General features: G+C 40.4%; 1 protein-coding gene across 1 annotated transcript in view; it reads right to left on the bottom strand.

Annotated features, from left to right (window-relative positions):
- The window catches only part of LOC138588487 (adhesion G protein-coupled receptor A3), a 207,760-nt gene that overhangs the window by 154,930 nt on the left and 38,105 nt on the right, over positions 1-14,725 (bottom strand). The window contains exons 3-6 of the mRNA XM_069658635.1: positions 8,630-8,701; positions 4,981-5,052; positions 4,772-4,843; positions 3,955-4,118 (exon numbers count right to left, since the gene is read on the bottom strand). Coding sequence (XP_069514736.1) covers positions 3,955-4,118; positions 4,772-4,843; positions 4,981-5,052; positions 8,630-8,701 — 380 coding nt within the window. The remainder of the gene's footprint in view (positions 1-3,954; positions 4,119-4,771; positions 4,844-4,980; positions 5,053-8,629; positions 8,702-14,725) is intronic.

Below are 14,725 nucleotides of genomic sequence, written 5' to 3'. Positions count from 1 at the left end.
ACCTATTATCACAATACATCTACTTAATCATGTTCTCATTGTGCTAAACACTTGAAATTACAATGTTAGTGAAATTAAACTGTGTCTTGCAGAGAAGTCTCTGGAGGCCTTATCTAATAGATATGTTTTTGTCAGAGCTCTGCAGAATGTCCATCGTGACTCAATGTGGATTTACTGCCTGAAACGTTTCCTTCTTTATTACAAAGATGCTCAATCAGATTTATGAAACAATTCAGATGAGAGCTTCTTCAGCTTGATACAAGCAGTTTTGTGTTAAATAAATTTCTTTACAGAAGTCGAGCTATTAGACATCTTAAAACAACATGTTGCTATTCTTGTTTTTAGATAAAAGCTGCAGCTCTTGGTCCGTGACTTTAGTCCAGATGGAAATATTTCATCACAGTTTAACATCAATGATGCCTGGTGACCCATGGCCTCAAAGTTCTCTCTGTGGCCACTGAATATTACATGTTCATATGTCTTATCCCCATACTGTGAGCCTCACCAGTGCATCATTACAGTTTCACAAACATCTCGCTCTTTCCTCCCCGCAAATGTCAGCGTATATTCTGACTCTCGAACTGCTCCAGCAGCAGAGCCGCTTCAGCAGGTGTTGTAGACACTCATACAGCAGCCAGCTATAAATAAATAGGCTAAATATAAAAAAGCCTCTTGCTGTGAAAGTCTTTTTATTTACTGTATTGTGATACTTCAGGAAGGCTGTGTTAGGTCTGTATTGTCTTTGTACGCTTAAATTAAGCCACCAATATTTGACTAACAAATGTGGGGTGTAAGGTCAGTGCTTTTAAAATATTAGTGTCTATCCCTGTCCAGTATCACCATGAAACTTTGCACATTCATGGTCTCCATGACGATGCTTTGGTGACCCTCTGTGTTTTTCGTTCACAAGGCTTTTTAACAGGAGCCTGATTGTCTGCAGAGGTCTCCTCATCTTTAAACAAACAGACCTGATATTAAACCAATAAAATCACTGAATAAAGCTAGCTAATGTTAAAAATCACTCAGATGCAATTCAGCAGTGTTTGCGGGCTGTTAGCCAAGCTGCTGCTTTTCTTCTGGTGTCAACACAGAGTCCACCTTTTTGGTTTTAAGTGAAATATGAAAGAAATGTGTTACACATAATCATGTCCCTCAGAGGATGAATTTAAGAAAATTAGTTGATTCTTTGACTTTTCCCTTTCCCTTATCCTTTAGGCCTTTTTACACTGCAGTTCTGCCACAGAGCCGTAACGAAGCTTCGCCTTCATGCAGCCTTTGTCATTTTACATTGGACCAATCAACGCTGGTGTAAAGCCGCTCCAGTGTGTGAAGCAAAACGTGTGCAAGATGTAAACAAACAGCGCATGCTTCAAATACACACACGCGGCGCTGTTGTTTACACTGACGCTGTTTCGCCTCTGTTACCACCGCCGATGCCGGCTCAGAGGCGGAAAGACTTCGCCTCACCATTCTGCCTCTGTGCATTTTACAGAGAAGACTCAACGTAACAGAGGCCTAATAATCCCGCCTTAAACTGGCAGTGTAAAAGGGTCTTTTGAAATATCTTAACATCCTTACATGGATTGACAAAGATTTCGGTACAGATATTCTTTAACCCCAGAGGATGATTCTTATGACTCTTTGTCATTATCAGGTCTGCTTGCATAAAAAGTCAAACAGGCTCACATAGTCAGCACAAGAGAATACAGTGCAAACACAGGATGAGTCAGCATCAACATTTTATATCAAAGGACAAGATTATTTTTCTCAGAAATAAAGTTTTTGCAATCTTCTCTTTTATAATATTCAAAAACAAAAAAGGAAAACGATTACTGCAATTTATTTGTTAAAAGGTTTGATGATTTAAAATGTTTGAACATCAAGTTAAGACATCAACAGTTTGGGTTTCTTCTATTAGGAACATTTTAAATTTAATTGAAAGCAGGGGTCCGTTTCAGAAAGGAGGTTCAACAAACCCTAAGTCTAACCCCGGACTGTGGTTTGACTTACTCTGAGTTAAAATTCGCTGGCTTTTTGGTTTCAGAACAGCTGATCAGAGTTAGTTCAATCAACTCTGAGTAGGTTCAGCCAGAGTTAAGTACGTGCACGCTGAATGTAAAAAGCCAGCATTAATGGAGCCCCGATACCACGATTCACCATGACAACGGTACAAAAAAAGAGGTCCTCCTACGTCACACCAGTGGAGCTCGAAATCCTCATGCAGACGTTCAGCGAATACGAACATGTTTTTAGAAAAATAAAGTAACACGGCTGCAGCTGCAAAAGAGAGAGAAGCGGCGTGGAAAATTCGCAAGTTTGAACTGGTCTATTTATTTAATACTTAATCACGACCGGAAGCTAAAATGTATATTAATTTAGGAGCAATCCAGCGGGAGAAAAACGTACATGGAAGCAGTTAAAAATAAAATACCAGAACATCATTCAAAGGTGCGGCTCAGGCAGAACAGACTCATGGCTGAACCTCACTTCAGTCATATTTTAAATATTAAACTAATGAAATATCATTCAGTGGCTGTTTTAATGTGCATTAGCTTTATCCCTAACATGATGCTGACTTCACATACATTATAATTCATGTTGATTAAACTGAATTGTGTTAGTTTAAAAAAAACAAAAAAAATTCCAATAACTTAGGGCGTCTTATTTGAGTGCTCTCAGCAGTGGTGGTGGAAAATCTAAAAATGATGACTTTGACACAGATTTGTCTTTTGATTTTTTTTATCATAATTATAAAAGACTTTTCCAAAGCGGTCAGAGCAGCACAGAGACGCAACGCTGCTCAAACACACGCATGAGACGGGCTGAATCAATGAGGAAGTCGAATGAGGGTTTTATATTCTAGAGGGAGGAGAAGAAAACCTGCTCCCAACCAGGTTAGGTTCACAGACACAGTTACCATAGTAACCAACTCAGAGTTAAAGTTACCTCTCTTTCTGAAACGGCAAACCCGAGGTTTCCCTCATTTCAGGGTTAACAAACCTGGGGTTTCACTAAACCCGCTTTCTGAAACGGACCCCTGGTCACATTCACATGTTTGTTTTCAGTAAGTTAACACCAAATTGAATCACACAACTCTTAAAGGGTAATTTTATTTTAATTCCTGAAGGAGTTGTAATTAATAAAAGTCGGCTTCTGTGTTTTTTTCCTGATAATTGCAGCCTGTTTGTGTTCAACACTCTAGATAACCTTCCAGCCCCCTGGAAAAAACTACTTACTTGTTGTATTCTTTTATAGTTCTTTATTAAATTGACATTGTGAGAATAAGTTGTCTCAAAGACACTGAACTTTTCGAGCATCTCCCTTCTGACTGTCTGTGAGAGAGCAGATTTCAGAGCTCAGAGACCTGCTGGCTTTCATTCTGGCCCTTTTCTCAAGGACTCATTCACACCTGGGACGCCAGGTGGAGTCTATTAATTAACTAATTAACAAAAGTGCTAATTATGAGGAGCATTATTTGGAGACTTCGGGTCGGATATCGTTTTTCATGCTATGACACTCATTCTGCTGTTTATGTTTACATGAAAAACCGTCTCATTCATTTACCCTGAAGAGGAAGAATAGCATCAGAGCTATATCAACTGCTTCAAACTTGTATTTAATCTCTCTTTAGAACGTGTTTTAACTGCTATTTATTTATTAAAATATGGAAGTAATAAGTAATATATCACTTACTTTTTATACCTTCTACAAGTGTCTGGATATCAAACAGTCAAATAGACATGGTTGCTGCTTTGTTGCTTTACAATTAGCTTCAGTGAACTACAGTTATTGTTTCCTGGCTCGTGTGCAAGCTGGCTAATTATGAATCATTATTTTCAAGGTCATATTTATTCATTTACCTCGATTGTTTTACAGTTACATACAGTATGTTTAATGCTTAACAAATACTACTCACTGCTGCCCACTCCGTGCTAACGTCACACCGTTACTCACCACATCTGAGCTGCTGTTCACGTAGGTTGCGAAACTCCAGTCCGTGAAGGTGGGTGGGGAACACGCACACGGTGTCGTTGCTGATCCTCACAGAGTTGCTTCGAGCCCAGAGGAGAAGCCACTTAAGCTGACAGTCACAGAACAAAGTCTCAGAGCTGAAGTGCCTGGAGGGAGAACCAGAGAGCGGTTAAAACCTGTGTGCTTATGGCTGTTTTACTGGATTTAAGCAGCCGCTCCTGACTTCATTCATCCACTGGGCGTTTGACACAGCACAAATTCTGACCTCTAAAAACAGAAAAATCAGAGGTGTAGTTAATCAAATGGCATAAATGTTTCACTTAGATTATGTGTGTCAGTTCTGGGGGTGTATGTATTGTCTAAGTTCACACACTTGCATGGAACAAAGCAACCATTACACCTGAGCTTTTACAGCAAAGAGAGGACAGCATATCTGCAATGAAATGGTAAATGGTAAATGGACTGCACTTATATAGCGCTTTTCTAGTCTTTGCAACCACTCAAAGCTGCTTTTACACTACATGTCACATTCACCCATTCACACACACATTCATACACTGATGGCAGAGGCTGCTACGTAAAGTGCCCAACTGTCAATCAGTTATCACATTCACACCCGTTGGCTACCGGGTTCAGTGTCTTGCCCAGGACACTTCGACATGTAGCCTGGGGTGCAATGACAACAGCATATAACTGATGTACTTTTGCCTTTGAACCATTCTTTGGGCACACAAGGTTTAAATGTTTTCTAGCACTGTATTTTAATCATATTATGTACATGTTAGTGTGTTTGCCTTACAGCACTCTGAGAGCCACGAGGTGTGTGAAGAGTCCCACGGTCAGAGTGGAGAAGATGTTTCCAGATAAATTCCTGTTTTTGTACAACAACAAAAAAACAGGTCATCCTCAAGTCACACTACTTATTTAAAATCAATATTAGACTGACTATGGAGTAAAAACGCTGCAAATCAAGCACAGATGCATGTTTTCAATTTAGGGGTTGCTCACAGTTTTGAGAGACTGCCCAGATCCAGAAACATTTCAGGGGTGAGACAGCCGATCCTGTTGTTGGACAGGTCCCTGCAAGGTCAAACGAGAGAAAACGTTCTTCACTTCAGATATTCAACATCAGGTTTTACTGATATTTTACTCAGAACATGAGACAGAAGTTGAAAAAGGATTCAGCTGCAATCTGTCTGTGTTTGTATCTGGTTTAGAGCATGCTTGCCCTCTGAATATAAACAGCTGTGAAAGCCATGTTAATAACCACTGCCCTGTTTATTCATCTATTCAACACCGTGGAATATCTGTCCTGACCTTTTTTAACCTTTTACTCCTCATATAACCATCGCTGGCACACGCACACTCCCACATACACACATGTGCAAATGCAGCGGGCTTCTGTATGCGAGCGGCTGAGCGCTGTCGCGTCCGTGGCTCCGTGCCCTCGCTCTCTGTAATTAAAGAGCTGCTTTACTGGAGCAGCTGTGGGAAAATAAGCAGAGCACTCGAGTAATCACCAGTTGGGGAGCACTTAAATTAGCACTCTGCTGCTCCCCGAGCTTGGCGCACACGCGCCCCGAATCAGCACGGCTAACTCACCGCCTGCATCCCTGCCAACCCAGAACCCACTAACTATCAGGCTGCAATCATGTCACTCACCGGGAAGCCTATATGTAGCAAAACAGGATGGTGGAGTGGAAGAGTTCACCAAAATAAAGAAAAACACCTCCATATTTTATATTTTTCTATGGTCACATTCACGGCTTTGTGCATGTTTAAATATCAAAAAAGTTTTTAAAGACATTTTAAAGTTTTGTGTGACTTTGTAAAGTTTGTATTTTGAAACAGAAGAAATGATGAAGCTTTGTCCAATTAATGTGCAGACTGCCACATGACCTTTAACAATGGAGAGAAACTTCCCATAATAAATCAACAGTTTGATTCAGAAGCAAAAAAACTCAACTTTGCTCAATTCACTTCACTTAGAGGGGTTTATCCCGACGTACGGAAGCCCGAGGCGGACCATCCAGACATTTTATTTATTCAGTTCTCCCATGACAACGAGTTTCTGTATTCTTGCAATCTCGACTTATTCATCTCGTTATCTCGAGATAACAAAGCTGTTTTTCTCGTGATAACAGGATAACTTTCTGTCGATCTAGAAAACAGAACAGCAGGCTGGTCACTGTGATGTTATAGAGCAGGACATGCCATGCTGCCATCGCCCACACTGATGAGGTCAGTTAAGCCTGTTTCTATGTTTGTTTCGTGTTTTTGCATCTCACAGGTAAACAGAGAAAATAAAAAGTATGAATGCATGTCTCCTTAGGGCTTCCGTACTTACAGACAGTCTTGGTTTAGTTTGTAATTTAAAATGATCTGTAAGGTGAGATATGCTAAGTGAGGCTACATTTCATCAGCCGTCTCTACTGTTACACTAGAATAAGATAAAATGAATAACTGATACAGAAAATTACCAAAGTCCTCACAGGGACACTGAAACCACATTTTTTCATCTGCTACAAATAATATTATTACAAACTGTGATAAAAAAATAAAAAAAAGATTTGTAGCACGCCTAAGCTCAACACTAAATATGATCTCTTATGATTATTACACTTTTAGTATCACTGTATTTTCCCTCTGGTTCTGTAATTTGTGAGTCTGTAAGCCAGCCGATGACTGAAAGAGCTCATCGCAATAAAGTGGCAACAATCTTTCTTTACTATAATCAGTTCCGACATAAAGGTGTACATTTTAGTTTTGATATAAACTCATGAACATTGGTAACAGCAGAATGCTAGAAGATCATTCCCAGGCCATAGTTCAGGGTTATACAACTTATTTGATAACTCATTAGGTTAAAAAAGCAAAGTTACAACAGCTAACATTACTCAACCTCTTCCTAGCTAATATTAACGTTAGCTCAGAATATGCCTAAGTGAAATTAAAGTGAAATTTAAATTAAGTGAATTTCCCTTTGGAGATCAATAAAGTTATTATTATTTCATTTTAGCTGTGTCTCAGTTCAGGGGCTTCGTATTTCGAAGGGCGCGGGCTATGAACTATGGCTACAGCCGAACCGAAATGAGGCGTGTTGGTCTATTGAAGATTTCCTGTTTGTGTCAGCAGTTGTTCCCGGCCTTACAGTTGTGTCACCTAACGTTCCTGTTGTCACTAGGTAGCTAGCTATCATAACTAACGTCACCTAATTTAACCCTAAAGATAATCTGAAGTTTCAAGGCCTCTTTTGTTTTTTTAACATTTGTATCTCTAGCTGTTCGATTGAGTTGTAAACAAAATCTTTTACATTTGAAAGTGAATTCCTCTGCCATTTAAGAGTCGGCCATTTCATCTGAACTGGTGTACAATGGATCACAGGATAAGTTAGGCTGCGAAGGATGTGCCAGATGGATCTTTGGTTGCGAGCGAAAAGAAGGACACATTTGCCGACAGCATCTAAAGGGGACAGCCTTCGACCCGCCGCTATGACGCAATCGGCCTTCAAATACGTCCTTTGAAGGATGCAGCTCCTGAAGTGGGACACAGCTATTGTGTTGAGTAACATTATCAAATTGTAATCTTAGCTAGGAAGTGGTTGAATGCTAAGTGTTGTCTAAAGCAGTGGTTCTCAACCTTTTTTCCTTGGAGCCCCTCCTGCTTGTATCTGAGAAAGGCTGAGCCCCCCCAGCCCGCACACACGTACCCCAAAACATTAGTGATTCAATTTAAATCGTTATCGGAAAAGATTTACACCAATCAGCCAATAGTTTGCAGAGGTGTAGCCTACAATATTTGAATGAAAAATATATTTGTTAATAGTTGAACAGACTTTTGAATATCATGTACATGCTTTTTTAATGATTTTATTGAACATGTGCAAATCTAATCCTTAAAATCTCAGTGCAGACAAAGCCTCACACAACCCCAGCGATCTTTGGTGCGCCCCTAAGGGGGGCCCGGACCCCAGGTTGGGAACCACTGATCTAAAGGTTTATACAGAAGCGGTGGAATGATCTGCATACCTAAAAAATACCAGTTTGAGATTCCCACCTTGAGCAGATGGCCGCCATGTGAATCGGGAGAATTAAGAGTCTTCCTGTGGTGACTAGATTCTACTCTGTAACTTAGAGACTTTTGCATCACTTTGCTTACTTTGTAGTTCACCCAAATGTGAAACAAGATTAAGCACAGTCAAATCGCAAGCAAGTGACTCAAGAAAGATGGGAAATGGGAGGAAATCCAATGTGCCTTTGCAAAGGTTACATCGTCTTGCTTTAACGTACTCGCTGGCAGAAGATCAGTCGTTCTGAACCTCCAAACCTCAGTGGAGAAAGTGTATGACAAATGCTTTCCCTTTTCTTTACACTTGCTGCTGTTGTGCCCAAATCCTGCAGACTGTGGTCAAATCTGGCAGCTCTGCCTGTGAATGCGTCTATATTAACATGTCGCTTAAAAACACCCTCACTTAGTATTCCCTGCACAAAGAACCGAAGAAAAAACAGGGAAGTAATCGTTTCTGCACTTTTGCCTCAGTTAAACATTTCAGTCGTCTCTTCACTCATTACTTTCGACACTCCCTCTCGTTGTCTGTAAGAGGACGTTTCCCTGTTTCCCCCTGGAGAAGGCTATTACAAGGCTTTATCATACTCACAGTCTCCTCAGAGCCAGCAGACCACGGAAGGCCCCGGGCTCCACTGTACTTATCAAATTATTCCTCAGGTCCCTGGAGAAGAGAGAGAGAAAGAGAGAGACAGTTAAGGCAGTACTATCTATCTATCTATCTATCTATCTAACTGTCTGTGGTAGTGTTGGGAAGCAGTTGGGATTAAAGGGAAGGATTTCTCCTTAGATGAATCAAGAAAGTCTTCAATCAAGTCTTACATAAGGACAGTTTTAAGTGACATCACAACTCCACCAACACATTCAAATTGAGAGAACTACACATGATAATTTATAGAACCAAAATGTAGTTTTTTGTACATGTAATTTGCTTCACAGAGTCTTTATATAAGTTTTGTATTGCCAATGTGTGAGCCAACTTTCTCGAACGCATCAAACAACCCCTGGAGTCATTTCCATGTAAAAGAGTTGGTACATTGTTTCCCCCAGGAACATGGAAAGGATCTGTCGTTATGCTTGGTCCCTTGCTTTGGGTGCTTTCACACCCCACAGCTTTGGTCAGGACTTTATTTGGAAACCACACCACAACAGAGAGTCAAAAGTTTTATCTATTGATGCCTTTCTGTCCAAATGGACCTTTGTGTGGTTTCGTCAGCTGACTTAAAGGTCTAATCTCAAATTTTAGTAGCGTTCTCTTTGGCAGCACCTTTGGTGATAAACGCTAATTGCAGAAATGCACTTCCCAATTTAACCAGACATCCACGGTTGGCTCCGGTTGATTTTCCTGGCTGATGGTCGCTTTCCTCCTTAGACTGTTTGCTTCATCTGAGCGTCGAGTTTGTTTCTTTTTCTTTGGATTCTCACATTTTTTTGAAGTTGTATCTGTAGTCATCGATCTTTTCTTTGTTTATTCAGCCATAGTAGATTACTGTTTGCTCGCAACCGCTTAGCATCGCCTACCCTCTCTGGCAGACCAACCACTGCTGGCTGATGGAAAACGCGTCACTAACTGGGCCGCTTGACACCCAGCCCATAATAATACTATATACTGCAAATGCAAAGGCTTTCATCAGTGGGCCATAGGCTCAGTCACCATTGTGTTACCCCATTCTGCAACAGATAGAGACTTAACAGACATTTATTATTACTTTAGATGCTCACTGGACAATTCGTATTTAGCTACCATGGCTTATAATTTAATCAGCTAACATTATGAAACAACCAATGCAAGATCCAAGCAGCATAGCTAAGTTACAGCTAGCTGTCTAACCATAGCTGTCTTGCTAGGTAGTACCGAGCAAATAACGTCTTAGTTGATGTTGCTAGCTTCTATTTTTGAGATTTTAGCCAATACAATGATGTTACAGTATAACTCAGGTGATGCTGTTCAGTCACAATGAGTGTCATGTATGTCGACTGCAATTCATCAGGCTCCAAATAGAAGCTTCAGGTATGTGTATTTTTTAATTTTCAAAATGTAATTGTAAAACACTGAGGCCTTTTCTTAGTGAGTTAGCTTGCACCTGTTAGCTGCACAGCACAGACCTCTTCCTGCACGCTTACAGTAAAACCCAGACCTTATCCAGCAAAGAAGCAATAACACACATGTTGCGGTTTCACCCAGGCACTCCTTGTCCCCTCCGCTCCCCCCAAACCCACGGACGCTGCTAAAAATGGATCTGAAAAAATCTCCTCTGGCTTTCTGCGGGGCCAAAGAAAACTTCCTGAAATTGTGTCCCTGGTTTCCTTTAACCCTCTCCAGTATGTCCCGAGTAATGAGCATGAAGCGAGGGGTTGTGAGCACAAACGCGGCCCCGGAGCTATTTTTTTAAATTAACAGTCACACAGGCCGGACAGTGGTCAGGCAAACAAACGGATCAATGGGACTATCACAGACACAATCATCGTCCCAAAGTGAAAATAAAAGAAATCCTAGAACTCTCCTCCTCTTCTGCTTGGGACAGTTTGGAAGCAAAATGATCCTTTTACCTCGCCAACAACAGACTAAAAAACTCGCCACACTGCATTCAGTTCAGAAACAAAGATTTATAGTAGCCCTACAGTAAAGCAGATATCCTCTGCAGATTAGAAGCTGGGATGTTTTGGTCTATATGTAATTTATGAGAGCCTTAGCTGTGGTTGTTGTACTGATGCTAATTTGGTGGATGTAAAGCATTAGTTACACAAAAATGAGTCGTTATTAGTGGCAGAAAAATGACTCCAATCCAGGGTTAATGATCTGCATATTGTGTTTGATTGTTCAGTTCAAGGTTAAAACACTCATTGCACCAATAGGACCCCTAACACAGACAGCCTTGCAGTGAAAAACCAATGGTTTTTATCTGCTTTTATTTTTCACTCTTTTCTTTTTAAGAAAGTGTAACTTGTGTCCAGTTTTAACTAATTGCCTTTTAGCCCCGTTAGCTGCCCCGGCCAGCAGCTGTGGTCGAGCGACATAGACAGGAAGTGAAGAGAGCGAGTGTTGTCAATGTAAATAAAGCAGTGAAACAGAGAAATAAGACATTATTTTCTGATTGATTCACACCTTCACGTCCGTACAACTCTGCAGGAAGGTACAGGGTAGGGATGCATGTTATTGGATTTTTTACTGCTTCCCGATATGCTGATATGTTCCAACCCTTTTTGCCGATTTTGATACCGATATATGGGCACGTGCTTTTTTCCAGCTAATTGCAAAGAACATCAAGTCTCCCCTGTGGAGTTGATATCATGCCTACTCTTATTGTAGTGGCCCACTGGCAGATGCAGAAATAACACAATAGTGCTTTTTAAAATGTACACATTCATTGGCAATGTAAGAAAAATACTTAAACTTAGGTTAAGAACAAATTCCATATTTATTTGTATGTAACATTTTCTTTCAAATCAAACTGTAATATTTGTCGTTTTATCGGCGGAAAATATCTGCAGAAAAATGACATATCTGCCGATGCCGATATCTCATTGTCAAGCCATAATCAGCAGATATCGATAACATGCCGATAATATCGTGCATCCCTCGTACAGGGTTTAGTTTTTATAGGCCGAAGTCACGCTTCATCCTGAGCTCCTGACCGCTGCCCAGTGATGGACGTCCAGAAACGTCCCAAACAGCAGAATAATAACAACAGAAACACAGACGAAGGGCAGATCCTCTGCAGACTCAGACACCAGCTCACACTTCTCCTGGATGATGAGTGAAGACGAAGAGGGAAGATTTTAATATGGATTAAGCCTTACATTACTATTAACAGGATGCCAAATGAGCTGCTGTGTTACTTTTTCTGTACCAGCGCTGTGTGAAGGAGGGAAATTAAAAACAGGAAATTACTCATTTTTATCAAGCGTCCCTTTTTTTATTTTGTTTTCACTAGAATCGTATCAAAGTTTGAAATCCTGGTGACAATCCTACTTTGATCATTCTTTAATATTTCCAACCCAAACTTTAAAATATTTTTGCAAGTGAGTCACAATTTTTCTTTCAACCCAACAACAAAAGGTGTTATATCAAACTTTATGAAAGTGTTTTAAAATTGACCGGCCTTTAATGGTGGGTCCTGACTTTACTTTTAAAATAACTCTGGAACTCAATCCTTGATCAGACGCACTCTTTTCCCATGGTTACCCGACACTCCGTTGTATCCACATGTCCAAAACCCAAATGTACCCTGATGTAGAACCTAAAGTTACAGTGCAGCTGGTTTAGTCTATCATGTGTACCATGTCTTTCTTTGGTTTTCAATGTCTCTCTTTCAAACTATCTCAGAAACCTTTTGACTGACATGATTGGCATTTCTCCAACTGAGATTTGCAGAAAGCAGAAGTCAGTGTTTGGCCTTCAGCTCTCTGCTGGCTCGTATTCTGCCCCTCCTTCATGCTCACACAGAGTCAGAGATATTTTGTCCTGTATCAATCTAGAAGAAATCTATTACACAAAGAGCATCGAGTTAATTTTAAAAAGTAAGGCGCCAGATCTTCATCTCATTTGAAAAAGCCACAACAAAAGCTGGAGAAGCTCTTTTCATCCTATTTATTTTGCTTGTATTTAACTCATATTTTTTGGGTTCCTGTGATGGCATATCTTATCAATATTGTATCCTTATCGTTGTATATATCACCCATGAAAATTGAGTTCATCTGTTGTCAGCTGTTTGGATGTGAGTGGAGGTTTCTTTTATATGTAAAAAATGCCCATCTCTGTATGGTTTCATTTTCATTCATTGTTGACCATCAAGAAAAGATAAAAAAAAACGGAGCCACATGCATTTTTGACCTTAAACCCTGAATACCAGCTTTTTTTATCTGCTGACTTTCACAATGAGAATTTCTAATGAACCGTTCTGCAGACATCCTGCAGGATTCTTCATTCACACAGCAAGGAGCAACACGCCCTAGGAAGAGCACTGAAGGTGCCTTCCTGACAGGCTAACCTCCCGAGTCAAGTCAGGTCGGCTAACGGTTAGCTCTCATCTCTGCTCTCATCCAAAGTCGTCTTTGATCATGTACAATATGCTACAAAAGAGCGGGTGGAGGGTGTTGGTCAAAAGGTCATCCTTTTAGCCTGCAGCACCTCCTTTTATCGTCTCTCGGCTCACTGCTCTGCCATGCATGAATTTGCTGAATGTTCACTTTCCACCTTATCGGCTGGCTGCCTTACCAAGGGCCAGAGGTCAGTGCTCAGCGAGTCTACACACAGGAAATGAATGAGTGTACAAAGAATACCAAGGAATGAAGAAATAATAAACATAAAACAAGAAAATCTGAGACCAACAGGAGGAAAAACTTTTATAATAACTCCAAAGGCCTCGAAGGGACCCCAACCGTTCAGTTCAAACTCAGAAGATCAAAACATTTAAATTAGAATATTAAAGAAAGGCAGTTTTTCATCCTTCAATCGTTTTGTCAATATGTCCTTTTACACATAGAATATTTTCTTCAGAGTATTTCCTTGTTTGTTTCACCGGCTCTCTCTATGAGCTCCCTTTTAAAGCCGTGTAAAACAAACGCAGGCAACAAAGCGACCTTTTATAGTCATCGGACGCGAGCCAACAAGCATCTGCAAATAAATGTTATAAATTATGTTGATGTGTTGTAAACTGCTGAGGTCCCAGACGGGTGGAGTCTGCTACAATACAACAGACCGGGTGCCAAAAAGTTCCAACAATCACAGGAAACTATTTTAAAGTGGATTTCGCCTCCTTCTCTGTGATTTACTGTCTGCCATGATGTGTGATGTCCTCTGTCAGAGCGCTCACACAGCTGCTGTCATTGATTCTTCTCCGTCATTAGGTCAGAGTTCAGACATTCACTATTGTCTACCTCAACATTTACATGTCTGTTCAAACTCCACTCAGGAAATGTAATTTGGCTCACTGAATTAAACCCCAAACCTCCTTTCTTTGTTAACCACTAAGACACATTCTGAAAATACATGTTACTGAATAACCTGTAAACAGACCTGGTTATAATATCAGAACACTATAAAAACTTGAATATACACATAGGGTATAAAGAAGCATCAAAGTGGGGAATATATTTTTAAAAAGTGAACAATAATCATATTTTCTCTACCTCATGACGTCCCTGAAACATGTTATAACACATTCTAGTATCAAAAGGATTCGTTAAAATTCACAAGTTTGTACACTCTAGTTTGTCTGTTCTAATTTGCTGATAATGGACCACTGCTAATCTAAAAGACATCAGCACCTTTCACACATGCACTGCATTCCTGAAAATGTCCCAACATTGACCCGGGGGGCTGCATGTGTGAATGCAAATGGTCGAAGAAGTCAGGGTGAGCCGATGTGTGAACACAGCAGGTAATAATCAGCAACATTCACCACGAGCGAGTGGGCGGCGTGATGACGTTAATATCATGAGAACATGACCTGTACTAAAGCAAAAGCGAAAACATGGTTCAACCCAGGTTGAAGAAGAAGGATGATTTACAAGTGGACAATAACAGATGTCTGCCTCATTCGCCACCATATTGTAGTGTTTGTTCTTAAAGGGGCTATATGTAAGATTTTACATATATTCATCAATCAAATATCATTTTTCATTGCCATTGTGTGAAGGGATAGTAGAGGAACTGATAAATTGAGACCTTACCAAACTCCTCCTC

The sequence above is a fragment of the Semicossyphus pulcher genome, unplaced genomic scaffold (genome assembly GCF_022749685.1).
Source record: "Semicossyphus pulcher isolate SPU_LCO1_2020_fin unplaced genomic scaffold, fSemPul1.0.p SCAF_12, whole genome shotgun sequence".
Lineage (NCBI taxonomy): Eukaryota > Metazoa > Chordata > Actinopteri > Labriformes > Labridae > Semicossyphus > Semicossyphus pulcher.
This window is presented reverse-complemented; position numbering and strand designations above follow the sequence as displayed.